This window comes from Syzygium oleosum, unplaced genomic scaffold, assembly GCF_021117445.2.
Source record: "Syzygium oleosum isolate NSW1041296 unplaced genomic scaffold, Sole_v2.1 Sole_v2.15, whole genome shotgun sequence".
NCBI lineage: Eukaryota > Viridiplantae > Streptophyta > Magnoliopsida > Myrtales > Myrtaceae > Syzygium > Syzygium oleosum.
This window is the reverse complement of record NW_026607499.1, coordinates 2,883,912-2,898,436: the sequence shown is the minus strand read 5'-3', so window position 1 is coordinate 2,898,436 and position 14,525 is coordinate 2,883,912. Positions and strand designations below refer to the sequence as shown.

At 39.6% G+C, this 14,525-nt stretch overlaps 1 protein-coding gene across 1 annotated transcript; it reads left to right on the top strand.

Moving 5' to 3' along the window:
- The first annotated feature begins 7,610 nt into the window (after positions 1 to 7,610).
- LOC115678020 (FT-interacting protein 7-like) lies at positions 7,611 to 12,289 on the top strand. Its single transcript, XM_030601294.2, has 2 exons — positions 7,611 to 7,811; positions 8,989 to 12,289. Exon 2 carries the CDS (start codon positions 9,070 to 9,072, stop codon positions 12,088 to 12,090), a length of 3,021 nt encoding a protein of 1,006 aa, XP_030457154.1. The 5' UTR covers positions 7,611 to 7,811; positions 8,989 to 9,069; the 3' UTR covers positions 12,091 to 12,289.
- The last annotated feature ends 2,236 nt before the right edge of the window (positions 12,290 to 14,525 follow it).

Below are 14,525 nucleotides of genomic sequence, written 5' to 3'. Positions count from 1 at the left end.
TCCATGCTTATTAAGATTTCTCAGTTCTAATTCTTTCCGCACAAACTTCGCTCTGGTTCGTATAATTTTATGCCCTGCTAATCCAATCCCCATCTCTGCATTGATGAACATATATGGGTTAAGAAAGAAAGGTTTTTGTCCACCATAATGAAGACTATATTTTCTAATTTGTAACATAACCTCGATCGTTACAGTAACATGAAAAGCACAACGGATTTTCTTTTTCCATAAGTATGAAGTCATGCATAATCTGAGTTCCACTAGATGATGCTTGTGTTCACGTGACATGTCAAAATTACTAATCCATCCCCCAATTTATACCGCGGGCCATCATATCCAAGTTGTGCCACTCAATTGTGGTAAACTAAATCAAATAATCTCTAATACTAGGAATTCGAGGTCTAGCTACAAGCTTATTTAAGCTCTATAGAATATTCAAAGATGGTGATTTTTTGGATTAGTGAGCATTGGTCATGCAAAATTCCATGTGCTATCACAGCAAAAAGTAAGAAAAGTTTTAATAAGTGCTTCTGGCTAAATCTTAGCTATGCATGAGTTGATGTGATCACAAGGTTTGCTAACTTGCTTAGCCCGCCTAGGCTTGCTCAATTCAACAAGGCCCGGGGCTCACTCGAGCCGACAAGACCTGAAGCACAAATTGGATAGATCTAGACAAGTAATTTTCTTCTTGATCCCAGCCCAACCTAGCTCACTACGTTCATAAAAAAAAAAGGTTTTTTAAGTCACGGAAAGGCCCGAACAAGTACTTTGAAGCTTGGTATCTGTTGGGATTTGGCAAAAATCAAAGAGGAAATACCCCCCTTTGAAGCTTGGTATCCGAATCAAGGACTAGCTTCGCTTTCGGGTAGTTTCCTTGCATATTTTAATTTCCAGTTTTTTAGCAAACTCGATGGTCGGTCAAGTCATGAGAAAGAGTGTTTAAACATTGAGAAAATTTAAATGATCTATTGTGGACTTAGTGGATTCCCATTAGTGTTAAGCCCTAGTCAACCGGAATTGCATTGAGACACGTCTAGTCTCCGACGACCCCAACCTTAGGCCGAACAAAACAAAACAATGTTAGGCCACACAGTTTGGCATTACCTACTAATCAATTCCCACCACAACCTACTCACATTTGTCCTTGCCATCATCTGCTTTCTGTTGTGAACAAGAATTTGTCTGAAGAAAAAGACTCCACGAGAGGAATAATCTACCCCACTTGCATTTAACTTCCTCAGCATTACTTGATTGCTTTCTTGACCGATGACATTTAACATAAATTTAGTAACTGATCGTACTCATTGTTAAATTGCGTCTCGAGTTTGAAATTGTGTACATGATCCTGACGCGATCAGAGGATTAGTTTTTTATCAGTTGAAAATAATACACACGTCCAAGTTTAAATCGAGTTGAGTTACTGGACGCAATTCGCAGCACTAGAACTTCTTTTGGGGAAATTCAATGAAGGGGCACATGTTCACTTGTGGGGCTCGGGGATGTGATAAGAGAAAATAAAATAAAAGCAAGTTTTGCTTTCGGGTTTTCTATTTCATCGTGCGGTAGCCAAACGGTGGGTCGCGATCAAGATTAGGTTTGTTGACTGCGTAGACAAAGGACGTGGGTTTACTGTAGCTGCGAAAGTGAAAAGAAAATAAAAGGGTTTTGTTGTTTTCTGGGCTGCCTCACGAACAGGAACGTACACGAAGGAGCCGCACGAAGCCAAAAAAAGGAACAGAAGACGTTCTTAGCGAAAGTGAAAAGAAAATAAAAGGGTTTTGTTGTTTTCTGGGCTGCCTCACGAACAGGAACGTACACGAAGGAGCCGCACGAAGCCAAAAAAAGGAACAGAAGACGTTCTTAGTTCGGCCGTACGTAAAGCAAACAAGAAGAGTATCAAATTCTTTTCTCTCTGTGAGTTTTTTAAGTCCGTTTTCTGTGAGAGATTATGAGATAATACTTGAAGACTTACTTCAGACTTAAATTTAGGTATAGAAAATACTCGAGCGTATAAGCAATTAAAACTCTGTAATTTTTCGATTTGATAGTAGATTATTTATTGATGGCTCTCTCCATGAACATAAGTACCGATACTTAGATCGAATCACGTAAATATCTGATATTTTTATTATTATTTATTTATTTCTTTAGTAATTTCTCATTAATTTAATTGCAAAATCTGTTAACGTTTTCTGCGTTATATCGCAACAGTCGTCATACAAATAGGAGGGAGACGAAAAAGCTCAGCTCAAACCTAACCAGAATAGAATAATGATGGCAAATTTAAACCCGAAGTCAAGCTCAACAGGCAATCGGTTGCTTGATAGGCACATCACAACCTCTCATCTTAATAAAACAAATTTAATAATCATAAAATAAAATAAAATAAAATAAAGTTCTTAATATACCCATTTGTTGTTTTACTGTGTTCATAACAATTAATTAAAATTTTGGTCGGATGATCAGGGTAGAGAATGGAAGTAACACCAGCATGGAGTATAAAAGAATATCCTATGCTCTATAAAGCTGCATATTCTTGAGAAACTGAGCTTCCAACCAGTCATGTCGCTAAAGGAGGGGTGGGTACAGAGCTGATATTTTTATATCTCTGCATATTATATTCATGACTAAATCGATAACATTGCCGATGGTTTAAGCTGGCGATGTGAGCTCCACCGAAGGGCGAACGATTTTTGTTAAGCTGAATGGACGATTCCACCGTTCTGTCTTCAGACAGAGTGCTTATTTTTCGTGTGAGTAGACTTCTAAATAGTGAGTAAGTGTTGTGGTCCCAATCAAGACTTTAAAAGGCTCGAAAGGAGATAGGAGAATGAATTTTCCAGTACAGTGAATGGATTTTCCTGTAAGTTCTCTCCATATTCCCTCTCTCTCGGGAAGAAAAAGATTTAGAGGGAATTTATGGACCTTTTGAATGGGGGAGATAAACTCCACGTTAGCTTCGGCTGGTTACCGTCGGGTAAGCAGATATAGTAATCTCCTGCGCCTGGGGTGACAAAATGGGAAGCTCCGACTTCTTACTGGTTGACCTGTGCCTTGCACAGTGTTTTGTAACCGACGTGCCAACCAGTACCCCTGGTTACAAGTGTTTAGAAAATGTTCGTACAAAAAAACTATCAATCACTTCATTTTCAATAATTTATTGATATCTTATCGGTACTTTCATGAAATTATCGACTCTTTGTTACTATTTGTAAATTACCGACTTCTCGTGATTTCTACTGACATTTATTTATTTTTCTTGCCAACGCTTACGAAATTACCAATTCTTTATCGAGGGGTTTGTAAATTTTCTCCTATTTAAGTTGCTTACCGACTTTTGTTTGACTTTTTTTACTCTAGCAATTTTGTTTACCAATTTCGGTTTGTTTTCCTTACGGATACCATAAATTCATCAACTTTTATATGATTATACCGATTTTTATTTCGTACGACTAATCGATTTTTCTCTCATTAAGTTATCAACTGATTTGCTTTACCAACTTTCATTTGAGTTTCTTCCTAAATTTTATATTGAGTTACAATTACTTGTGTAACTTACTAACTCTTTGAGTTTATCAACTATCTTTTTTGGCAATTATCAACCTAAAGTAAAGCGAATGAGTATTAATTCTTTGACACTTACTAAACTTTATGGGTATGGAAGAAAATCTTAATTTTTAAGCACGAAACAGTAATTTTCTACCTGTCCGATAACTTCTCTCGTTCAGACAAACCCTGTCCACCCAAAAGGGGTCGCTTAATATAATATCTCGTCGTTTGGCGATAACATGGCATAGACTTTAGACTTTTGGGTATATTCTTAAGTACAATTTGACCATTTCAAAGTAAGATAGAAGGTATCCCACGACAATTGAACCGTCAAGAGAGACAACTTTCTGGTCTTTGATTATAATATCCTCTTTGGATCGTTTAGTTGATACCTTCAAAAAGTGAACATAATTGTGCCCTTAATTCGCGAAAATCATTTAAACCACATGAAAAATTATCCAATCAATCTTAAACTTATTATATAAACACAAATCCAGTCATAAACTTTTTAATTTTGCTAATTTAATTCTAATTATTTGCGAAATTTCAATGTAATCCTTCTAACTAATTTTCGTCGGAAATTGCTAACGTGGCGGTGTGAAGGGACTATATTGGAATTTCGCATAAAGATTTAGGAATAAATTGAAAAAATCGAAATGTTTAAGACTGAATTGACATCCAAACAGCCGGATTTAGAATTGATGGCATAATTCTCCGTAAACCCTATGTGACATGAACTTGCCCATTGTGCTGTATGCAATCAGCTAGGATTTGGTGACTCGCTACCAGTGCATTACAAGTTTTAACAACGCACAAGATGAACATATTATTTGCCAGTAAACTACTCCTTTTTTTTAAATGAAGATAAAATCAGGTGTGCCAATAGCATTGGTATTCTCCCTGCATAAGTAAAGAAGATCAATACCTAAAATAAGAAAGAAATCTTATCCGCCATCGTTACTTGTGCAAGTAGGTAGAATCCATGTTCCTCTCCGGTTTTGAAGACCGTCACAATAGCTTTCTGTGTGAAAAACACGTCTCATCTTTCGTGAATTATAGAATATACATAACATGAGTGAACGTGTTCAGTGTTCACCAATCTGTTGGTAAGTTGTTTATTAATTTATCTGTTGGCAAGTTCCGTGTGTGTGAAAGATGACGATGCTGACCTATGTTCTTGGTTCTTTGGGGTCAATCCCAGAGGAACATGCCCAGAAACCCTAAATCGCTTGATTAAGAGCTAAGCATTCTTCGATTAATAATATGCAAATGAGGTTCACGCCAATGACGACCCTCCTCTTCAAGAGTCAAAGTCGGCACGTTTGCTTCGGGATATAATTAGGGTTAATTTTGAGAGAAACAGAAGTTTTTGTTTTCAGTGATAGTAGAAATCTCGCTTTTGAAATATCAATAGTGAGCGTATCATGTTCCGGAACCGAGCATATCTATATTCAGAATAAGGATATCTGTACTGGAAGTTCTAAAACTTATCACAAAAGTGTAATTAAATCCTACAACTTGCAAAAAATTCAATCGAGTCCTTCCGTTAACTCCGTCCAACTTGACTAATGAAATATGCTGACGTAGCTAAAATTGTCATCATTACATTGGAGAGAGAATATATTTTAAAAAAAAGTCACGTCAGTATTTTCCGTTGGCCAAGTTGGGCTGAATTAATGAAAGGACTCAATTGTGCCAATTTGACAAGTTTTATGATTTAATTGTATATTTTATAAGTTTTAGGACTCAATTATACTTTCCTAACGAGTTTTAGTACTTTGAGTGAATATATCCTTTTCCCAAATTTCGTAAGGATTAGTTGTGGGCTCGAAAAGCTCGGGACGCCTCTTTATCAATGAAAATAAATGGGAACAAGATTATAATAATCTTATCACATCTTTCGACCTATGCTGCCTTTTTAACGCGCGGTTGGCACTCTCATGCGGATCACATGATATTTTACGATCATTATGCAGATTAAAAAAAAGGCAATGGAGACATTCTTTACAGGTGGCGAACTTATCTTCTTGTGCTAAAGCTTTGCTAATTAGGAATTTAATTAAGGGAAAGTTCAAAGCTTTGCTAATTAGGAATTTAATTAAGGGAAAGCTCTTCCTGTCTTCTTCGACCTGACGTGAGTGGTCCTGCTGCTGGAGGTTGGACAAGTACAGAACGATAGGCATGTGAAAGATGAGGGAGAAGGTAGTACGATTCATTGAACGTTTTCCGACCACAGAACGATCCCGTGGAATGGGCTCCACACGTGAATTGATTGATGGATCAATGCCAAATGCAATTTATCTTAGGAAAAAAGTTACAAAGTCTCGTTTCTCATTATGATTTCGAAATGATGTTTTCTTGCTAAGCAAAATAAATTTTTTTTTAGTTTATGGTGACACGATATGAGTTTTTAGCAATATATATGCTCTTCAAGAGAAGTCAAACTCTAATGAGACCCACCACCCAACTTATCCATCCCAAAGAATGTTTATTTTTTGTATGGTAATATGTGTTTGCATTCTTGTCTTTTGTGATTTAGATTCCAGGGGTGGATAAATTTGAAGAGAAGAGGCGTTACTTTGGTCTAACGTGCAATATCGTCCCTGAATTTTTAATTTATTCGATATAGTCTTTGAGTTATTGGTAAATATTCAATCTAGTCTCAAGTTAATGGAGTTTGCTAATGTGGTTTTTAATCTGTTGTGTTTAAATGGCAGACAACAAAAAAAAAGTCCAATGTTGATTATCTGAGTAAGATAGTTATCCCAAATTAGGACATATAGTTTATGTCATCAAATGTCGACTGACATGTTAACACTCTTATTTTCTGTGTCTATTTCTTAAGTAGATGGACATTTTGAAAAAATCAATGTTATTAAATAACGTCTAATTTATCGTTTAATTAAATGAAAGGACTACATTAGATATTTATCAAAAATTCGGGAGCCATTTGTGTCGATTTTCTTGAGTAATAGTATAATAATTGAAAGTTTTTCGACCTTACAATGTACACAACTATCCGTGGATTGCGGTACATGCATTCATTGATCGACACTCCCTTATGGTCAGTGCCAAATGCAATTTATCTGAGAAAAGTTATAAAGTCACATTGACTGTAGAGGAAGAAAAATACAAGATTAGGATAACAAATCGAAATTAGCAATATTTTCTTCAAGTTAGGTCGAATCCTAGTCAGACACGTCACCCAAATCAGTATATGTAATCCACGACACGAAATACCGATGGATAAAAAGATAGACATGTTGACTCGTCATTTTTAGTACTCTGATCCAGTATATAATAATCCATGTCATCAAATGACGTAGAATCGGTCGTTTGAGCAGATGAAATGATTACATTGAACGTTTACCAATAATTCAAGGACCATTTATGTTATTTTTCCTAAGTAATGATACAAATAATAGAAAAGCTTTGCAACCCCGCAATGTACAAACCATCCCTCGAACGGGGTCCACGCATTCAATGATTGACCCTCGCTTATCATCAAAGCCAAATGCAATTCATCTGAGAAAACTTACAAAATGGACCGCCATGCCATTGCAATTTTTTTTATCTGGCTTTCAGTGCACGACTTTTTCTTTAGAGTTTTAGAGCTGAAATCAAATTAAAATTTAGTCCAATTTTTCAACACCCAAATTTCGAAATCTATGAAAAGGTACTTAAAATCGACACAATGTCCCTCGTCCTTGGGAAATTAAAATCGCCTCCCGATTTTCACGGAATGGACTTTCCGATTGGGCACGCACCTAATAAACGATAAAAAAAAAAAAGAACTATTAAGTAATTTACTATAATGTTCTTTGGTAGAAATTATCGAAGTGAGAAAATAATCAAAACACAAAAAATATCGGGGGAGAAATGGTGCCTTTGGCGCGTCTTGTGAACTACGGTCCAATACGCAAACTGATATTCGTCGCATATGAAAACAACAAACGGAAGAAGCTGACGGAAGAACAGACGGGACGACGACGACGACGACTTCGTTCTTCTTCTTCTTCCTCCTCCTCCTCCATTTGAGACTCGTTTTCGACGACCCTGCTTCGTCTCTCTCTCTCTCTCCCTCCCCCCGCCCTCCTTCTGCGAACCATCGCGGAAACGTTTTTTCGAGTCACGACGCTCGTATAAGTCTTTGCGGGCGTCGGAGGAGTCGGTCGCGCTTTGCAAACATCGCGGGCTTTGCTTGTTTTGGCTCTCGTGAGCGCGTGGTTTCACACTTGTCAGGCTCTTAACCTTTGAGAAAGGTCAGTTTCCGCTTGTTTAATGGGAATTTTCATCTGGGTCCTCGTTGATTATTCGATATTGTGCCGATGCTCGGCTTGTGTCCATCTGGGTCTTCTTCTGATGATCGTTTTATGATGGTCGAGGTTAACAACTTTCGAAAAGTTGTGGCTTTGCGCCTTGTTCTTGCTTTGCCTTTTGTAATTCTTCAGATTTGTGATCGTTTCCACGGATAAAAATCTCTTCTTTTTGTCTGGCTTTTGGTGCTTATTTCATGCTGTCTGGACCTTTAAAAGGAAGAGACTCTGTAGATCATGAGCATCGTTGACCTCATCTTGTATGAGGCAACTTGTTTTGGAAGCACTTTTTTATCGGATACGAGGAAGCAGTGTCTTTGCTCCGTTTAAGTTAGCTGAAATTATGGGTGAATATACGGTGATAAAGTTCATGCTCTGTTTTTTTTCGTCAGAGAAAACTGAGGGCGAAATTTGTAAAACTCATTCGTGGCTGATTGAAGATACCAAATATTCTTATTGCCTTTCCTTTTTGGTTTCCCAGAAAGATTATGGGAGGAACCTGGATGCTTGATGAGTTTCGGAATCTGAATTGAATATGCTCTTCTTTCCCTCATTCAAATAATTAGCAAAACACATGCCTTTTCGATCTTTCACTTTATTTTTCCCCTTTTTTTTTTGATGTTTTTGTTTGAATTGGACAAGTAAGAAGCAAGTTTAAATGGAGAATCAAGCCACGACCATATGAAGCAAATTCATATTTCATTTGCTTTCTGATTCGATGCTTATGACTTTTCTTTTACCTTGCTTTGTGTTTGATTGAAAAGTTTGGCTTTCTGTGCATCTCATGCCTGCCTATTAAGTTACTGTACTCTTCTTTCTGTCACAATTTTTATCCTCTAATAGAGAAAAAAGTTTGTCTATCTCACCAATTCACGGAGTCCTTTTGTATTCAGTTGCTTTGATTAGAGGAGTAAGCCAAGGTTTTTGAGACTTGTGAAGTGAACGTCATGATTTTTGTTGGCTGATTGATTTACTGCTTGTTTATGAAACAATGCTTCTTTCGAGTGAAAGTCGTTCCTCCTACTCTTTCCTTTGATGTTCTTTTTTTTCCCTTTATCTTTTCCGCAATTTTATTCTCATTACTAAGGCCATCATTTTTTACTGGTTTTTTAATCCCTCACAGGTCTAAGTTGTATTTGGAAATTTCTGCTTGCTGCAGTTAGTGGTTCTTGCTTCAATCAAGTTGTCAGTTTGCCTAGGTCCCATGAGTAATCTCAAGCTTGGCGTGGATGTCGTGAGTGCGCATGACCTTGTTCCCAAAGATGGGCAAGATTCTTCGGGTGTTTATGTGGAGCTCCAGTTTGAGGGTCAAAAATTTCGCACCACTATGAAAGAGAAAGATCTCAGTCCAGTCTGGAATGAAAGCTTCTACTTCAACATCACCAACCCTAGCAACCTTCGCGACCTTACCCTTCATGCCCATGTCTACAACCTCAATAAAGCCACCGACAAGAAGTCCTCCCTTGGAAAAGTCTCCCTCACTGGGACATCGTTCGTGCCATACTCGGATGCTGTTGTCCTCCATTACCCCCTTGAAAAACAAAGAATTTGGTCACGGGTGCAGGGAGAGCTCGGTTTGAAAGTTTTCATAACAGATGATCATTACATGACCTCATCAAATCCACTGCATACAATGCAATCCGCCATGAATGTCAACCCACGTTCAGCCGAACCAATTCTAAATCCTTTCTCTGATGAAAGAGCCGAGTCAAGGGCCGAGTCAAGGCGGACTTTCCGTCACCTTCCAAACTCGGACCGCCGAAATCAAAATGACGACGCATCTGCTGAAGCTCCCCTACCAAAACCAAAGTCGGGGTCTTACGAGATGAGATCCGGACCACAGCCTCCAAATATAGTCCACACTTATGCGGGCCCCTTGCCTATGCAACCGGGGGAGTATTCTGTGAAAGAAACAAGCCCCTATCTTGGCGGTGGCCGAATTGTTGGAGGGCGAGTAATACCTGCTGAGAGGCCGAACAATACCTATGATCTTGTTGAAAAGATGCAATACCTCTTTGTTCGAGTCGTAAAAGCCCGTGATCTTCCTGCTAAGGACTTAACAGGAAGCCTCGATCCGTATGTGGAAGTTAGAGTGGGGAACTATAAAGGAACAACAAAGTATTTTGAAAAGAAGCAAAACCCAGAGTGGAATGAGGTGTTTGCGTTTGCAAAGGACCAGGTTCAGACATCTGTGCTCGAGGTTGTGGTCATGGACAAAGATCTTGTAATGGATGACTTTGTGGGTTTGGTTCGCTTGGACCTTTATGAGATTCCCACTAGAGTTCCACCTGACAGCCCGTTGGCTCCTGAATGGTATAGGCTTGAAGAGATGAATGGGGAGAAGAAGAAGAAAGGGGAACTGATGCTCGCTGTTTGGTATGGTACACAGGCAGATGAAGCTTTTCCTGATGCTTGGCACTCAGATGCTACTTCGGCAACTGATCCATCTTCAGCTATCTATGGGCATACTCGTGGCAAGGTCTACCACTCACCTAAATTGTGGTACGTTCGTGTTGTCGTACTTGAGGCGCAAGATCTGCTCGTGTCGGACAAGGGCCGGTTCCCTGATGCATATGTTAAGGTACAGATAGGTAATCAGGTGTTCAGGACAAAACCGGTTCAGGCTCGGAATATGAATCCTGTATGGAGAGAGGAAATGCTGTTTGTCACTGCTGAGCCCTTTGAAGATCATTTGATTCTTTCAGTTGAAGACCGTTTAGCTTCCGATAAGGAGGAAACTATTGGGAAAGTTATTGTACCACTGAGCGAAGTTCACAGGCGTGCTGATGACAAAATGGTGCGTAGCCGCTGGTTCAACCTTTCAAAGTCAACATCGGCTGCCATGGATGCGGATGCAGGAAAGAAGGACAAGTTCTACAGCAGATTGCATCTGCAAGTCTGCCTTGAAGGAGGGTATCATGTGCTTGATGAGTCCACAAATTACTGCACTGACCTCAGACCGACCGCAAAGCCGCTGTGGAAGAATTCCATAGGGGTCTTGGAACTTGGGATTCTCAATGCCGAGGGACTCCACCCGATGAAGACGAAAGATGGTAAGGGTACATCAGACACTTACTGTGTAGCAAAGTACGGCCAAAAGTGGGTGCGAACTAGGACCATAATCAACAGCCTGAGTCCCAAATACAATGAGCAGTACACATGGGAAGTTTATGATACAGCAACTGTTCTAGTTGTGGGAGTTTTCGACAATAGTCAGATAAATGGAGGCTCAAGCAGTAACAAAGATGTTAAGATCGGGAAGATTCGGATTCGGCTATCTACTCTTGAGACTGGTCGTGTGTATACACACTCCTATCCGCTTCTAGCACTTCACTCTTCTGGGGTAAAAAAGATGGGTGAGTTACACTTGGCAATAAGATTTTCATGCACGTCACTATTGAATATGATGTACATCTACTCTCGGCCACTTCTACCGAAGATGCACTACATAAGGCCGTTGACCCCAATGCAGCTGGACTTATTGCGTCACCAGGCGGTCAACTTGGTGGCGGCTCGTCTCAGTCGGGCCGAGCCTCCCCTCAAGAGGGAAGTAGTTGAATACATGTCTGATGCACACTCTCATTTATGGAGCATGAGGCGGAGCAAGGCGAACTTTTTCAGGCTGATGTCAGTTTTCGCAGGATTATTTGCTTTTGGAAAATGGTTTGGGGAGGTGTGCAAATGGAAAAACCCTGTGACTACCATCCTTGTGCATATTCTCTTTGGGATGCTCGTGCTGTTTCCAGAGTTGATCTTGCCAACTGCTTTCTTGTATATGTTCATAATAGGTCTTTGGAATTACCGGTATCGGCCTAGACATCCCCCTCATATGAACACGAGAATATCTTATGCGGATGCTGTTCATCCAGATGAGCTTGATGAAGAATTTGACACGTTTCCGACCACTCGAAGCCCGGCAGCAGTTCGATACCGCTATGATCGTTTGAGGAGTGTCGCAGGAAAGGTTCAGACCGTGGTAGGTGATCTTGCAAGCCAAGGCGAGCGAATCCAAGCACTGTTGAGCTGGCGTGACCCTCGCGCCACAGTCATCTTCATACTATTTTGTCTCGTGGCAGCAATCGTGTTGTATGCAACACCTTTCCAGGTTGTGGCTATTTTTGTCGGGGCTTATGTCATGAGGCACCCTAGGTTACGACATAAGGTGCCCTCTGCGCCTATCAATTTCTTCAAGCGACTGCCTGCTCAGACAGACAGTATGTTGTAAATAGAAGTTTGGTTTTGGACTCTCGAGGTCTTTTCCTTCATTGGGACTACTGTTCTGCTCAGTTTTTCGTACAAAATTATGCAGTACTGTGTAAGTGTTTCTTGTGTTTCTGTGAATTCTTGTTTGCTTATTCTAGCTCTGTAATCTTATACTGGCATTGTTGCAAACAAGTCAATTATAATGTGTTCATATTTCATCCCTTGAAGAAGTCTTCCGCTTTCTCTGATCTCCTATACTTTGCTCTGTTGATCGAAAATGGCCGAACTTACATTTATTTTCTGGATCCAAGGGCTCGACCCTGGAAGAAGTTCATTTTTATCTACTTGACCAAGGAAACAGAGGAGTTGGATTAGTGAATGAAGTGGGATAATTTGATTCCCGATGATTTATCTGACATTATACTTAATTTAAGTGAATGCCAAAATGTCATGGAAATTGAAATAGCATCATTCTTTCCTTTTGTTTTCTAGGTTCAACTCACTTTCTATGAGAGGGTATTAACATTCATTTCCTACGTCCTAGTTTCATTCTCAGTTACAGCACCCCATTGTCTTAATAGCCAGTAGAAGAGCAAAAGGCGGATAAGATTATGAGAGTACTCTTCTATTTAGTAGTTGAAAACCATTAAGTTGACATAAATTAGACCGAGCACAGCACTCTCTCATGGTTCTCTTTATTGTTGTCTTTTGGTTTACTTTTTATTAAAACAGAAACCCAGAAACAAGATGGAAATGGAAGCACGGACTCATCAAACCCATACCACCACCACCACAACTTTAGGGAGCACATCCTAATCCTTTACATGGCATTCTTCAATATGTTCATCAACCACACTTAATGCATTAAAACAGTAAATATCAAGCACACCCCTGTCGCTTAAATGGCACTTCCAGAACCTTCCTAACCACTTTAGAGGCTTTGACAATGTTGTCGCCACATGGAGGCTGATAAGTGAGCAGTCTCACAACCGCCCGTAGAGTCACTAATCCACTACCTTTGCCTTGCCGCTTCTTCCATTTGCATAGTTAATACTATTCTTCGAGCATCTGCTCCGGTGTTAGGTGCTCAAACCACCCTGTTGATGGTACCACCTCCGGTGAATTCTCCGGATAGTACTTACCATCGCATTTAGACGAAGCCGGATCACCACCACCCTCCTCGAAGCTGTAGACTGACATTTATGCTTTTGTTCGATGGGAAATTGGTGGCGAACACTTGTACACATTGTTACATTTTCCTTCTAAGCAGCAAAGAGTCATTCTCCATGTCGCAATGTCTTGTAGGAGGTTCTCTTCCCCTTTTTAGCAGCTTGACTTGCAAGTTTGAGCTTCAATACTCGTATAGTTTGAGAAGCCGAGCAATAGAAGATCAGTGATAGCACTGAAACAAGCTTGTCTTTCATGGACAATGTATTCCTCTCTTCATGTTGTGAAACTGATGGTCTGGTGTGAAGTAGTCACTTTGGTGTTAAGCTTTATATAGAGATGAAGCAGTGAATAGCTGTATTTTACAGTGAATTTACAGAACCATTGCTCAGTCTTTTGCTAATTCCGGTTAATTAAGAAAATAATGAGCTTGGAGCAAGGCAAATGCATTAAGTTAATCATCAGAGCAAGCTACAGACAAATCAGAGTAAAGAGAATTCCTGATGATTCCACCGTGCTCTTACTTCACCCTTCTCTTGGATTTATTCGATGAACTCGACGGTTGATTCCCCTGTTAGATGTCCTTTGTAAGTTCAATGTAAAGAAACTTCATTCTTATGGAACTTTTATTGCAGCTAGTTAGAATTCAAATATGTGTGGATAGGTGTGTTGTTCTGGGACTTTATGCCATGTACTATTTAAACCCTGCTTCCTGGCCGATTTGGCTTAATTCCTGCCAGCATTCTTATGGAAGTTTTGTTGCAGCATATTTGAATTCAAATAGGTGCAGATAGGTGATATGAACTAAATACTTAAATGATGAGCGGTGTAGTGTTTTGCTCTGGGACTTCATGCCATGTAAATTCTACCTATTTAAACCCCTGCTTCCTGGCCAATTTGGCTCAAGTCCTGCCGGCATTCTTTTCTCGTCATGTTATTTTTTGGTGGAGGTGGATACGCATTCTTGAATATATTTGCTGTGAAAGACTCATTTCCTGTCTTTTAAGTCTACACCGTCAAGCGAGTCAATCTCATGAACATATCGCGAGGTTGGTTTTTGTAGAGTAAGGATTGGAATTTCATACATATTCCTTTTCTTTTAACTTGATTAGAACGACGTATTCAGAAAATGGCATTTCAGATACAACTACAAAGCTAGAACTAAAGGTGAACTCTCCTTTTTTCGAGTGATACGGTGATGGAGAAGAGGGAATACTGATCGACAGTTTCTTCTGTTAGAAGACCAATTTCTTCCCCTCCACCTTTCAGCTCCTCTAGATTTTTAAGTCG

Excerpts from the sequence above, each read along its gene's own strand:
- LOC115678020 (XM_030601294.2), top strand. The coding sequence starts at position 9,070 with ATGAGTAATCTCAAGCTTGGCGTGGATGTCGTGAGTGCGCATGACCTT.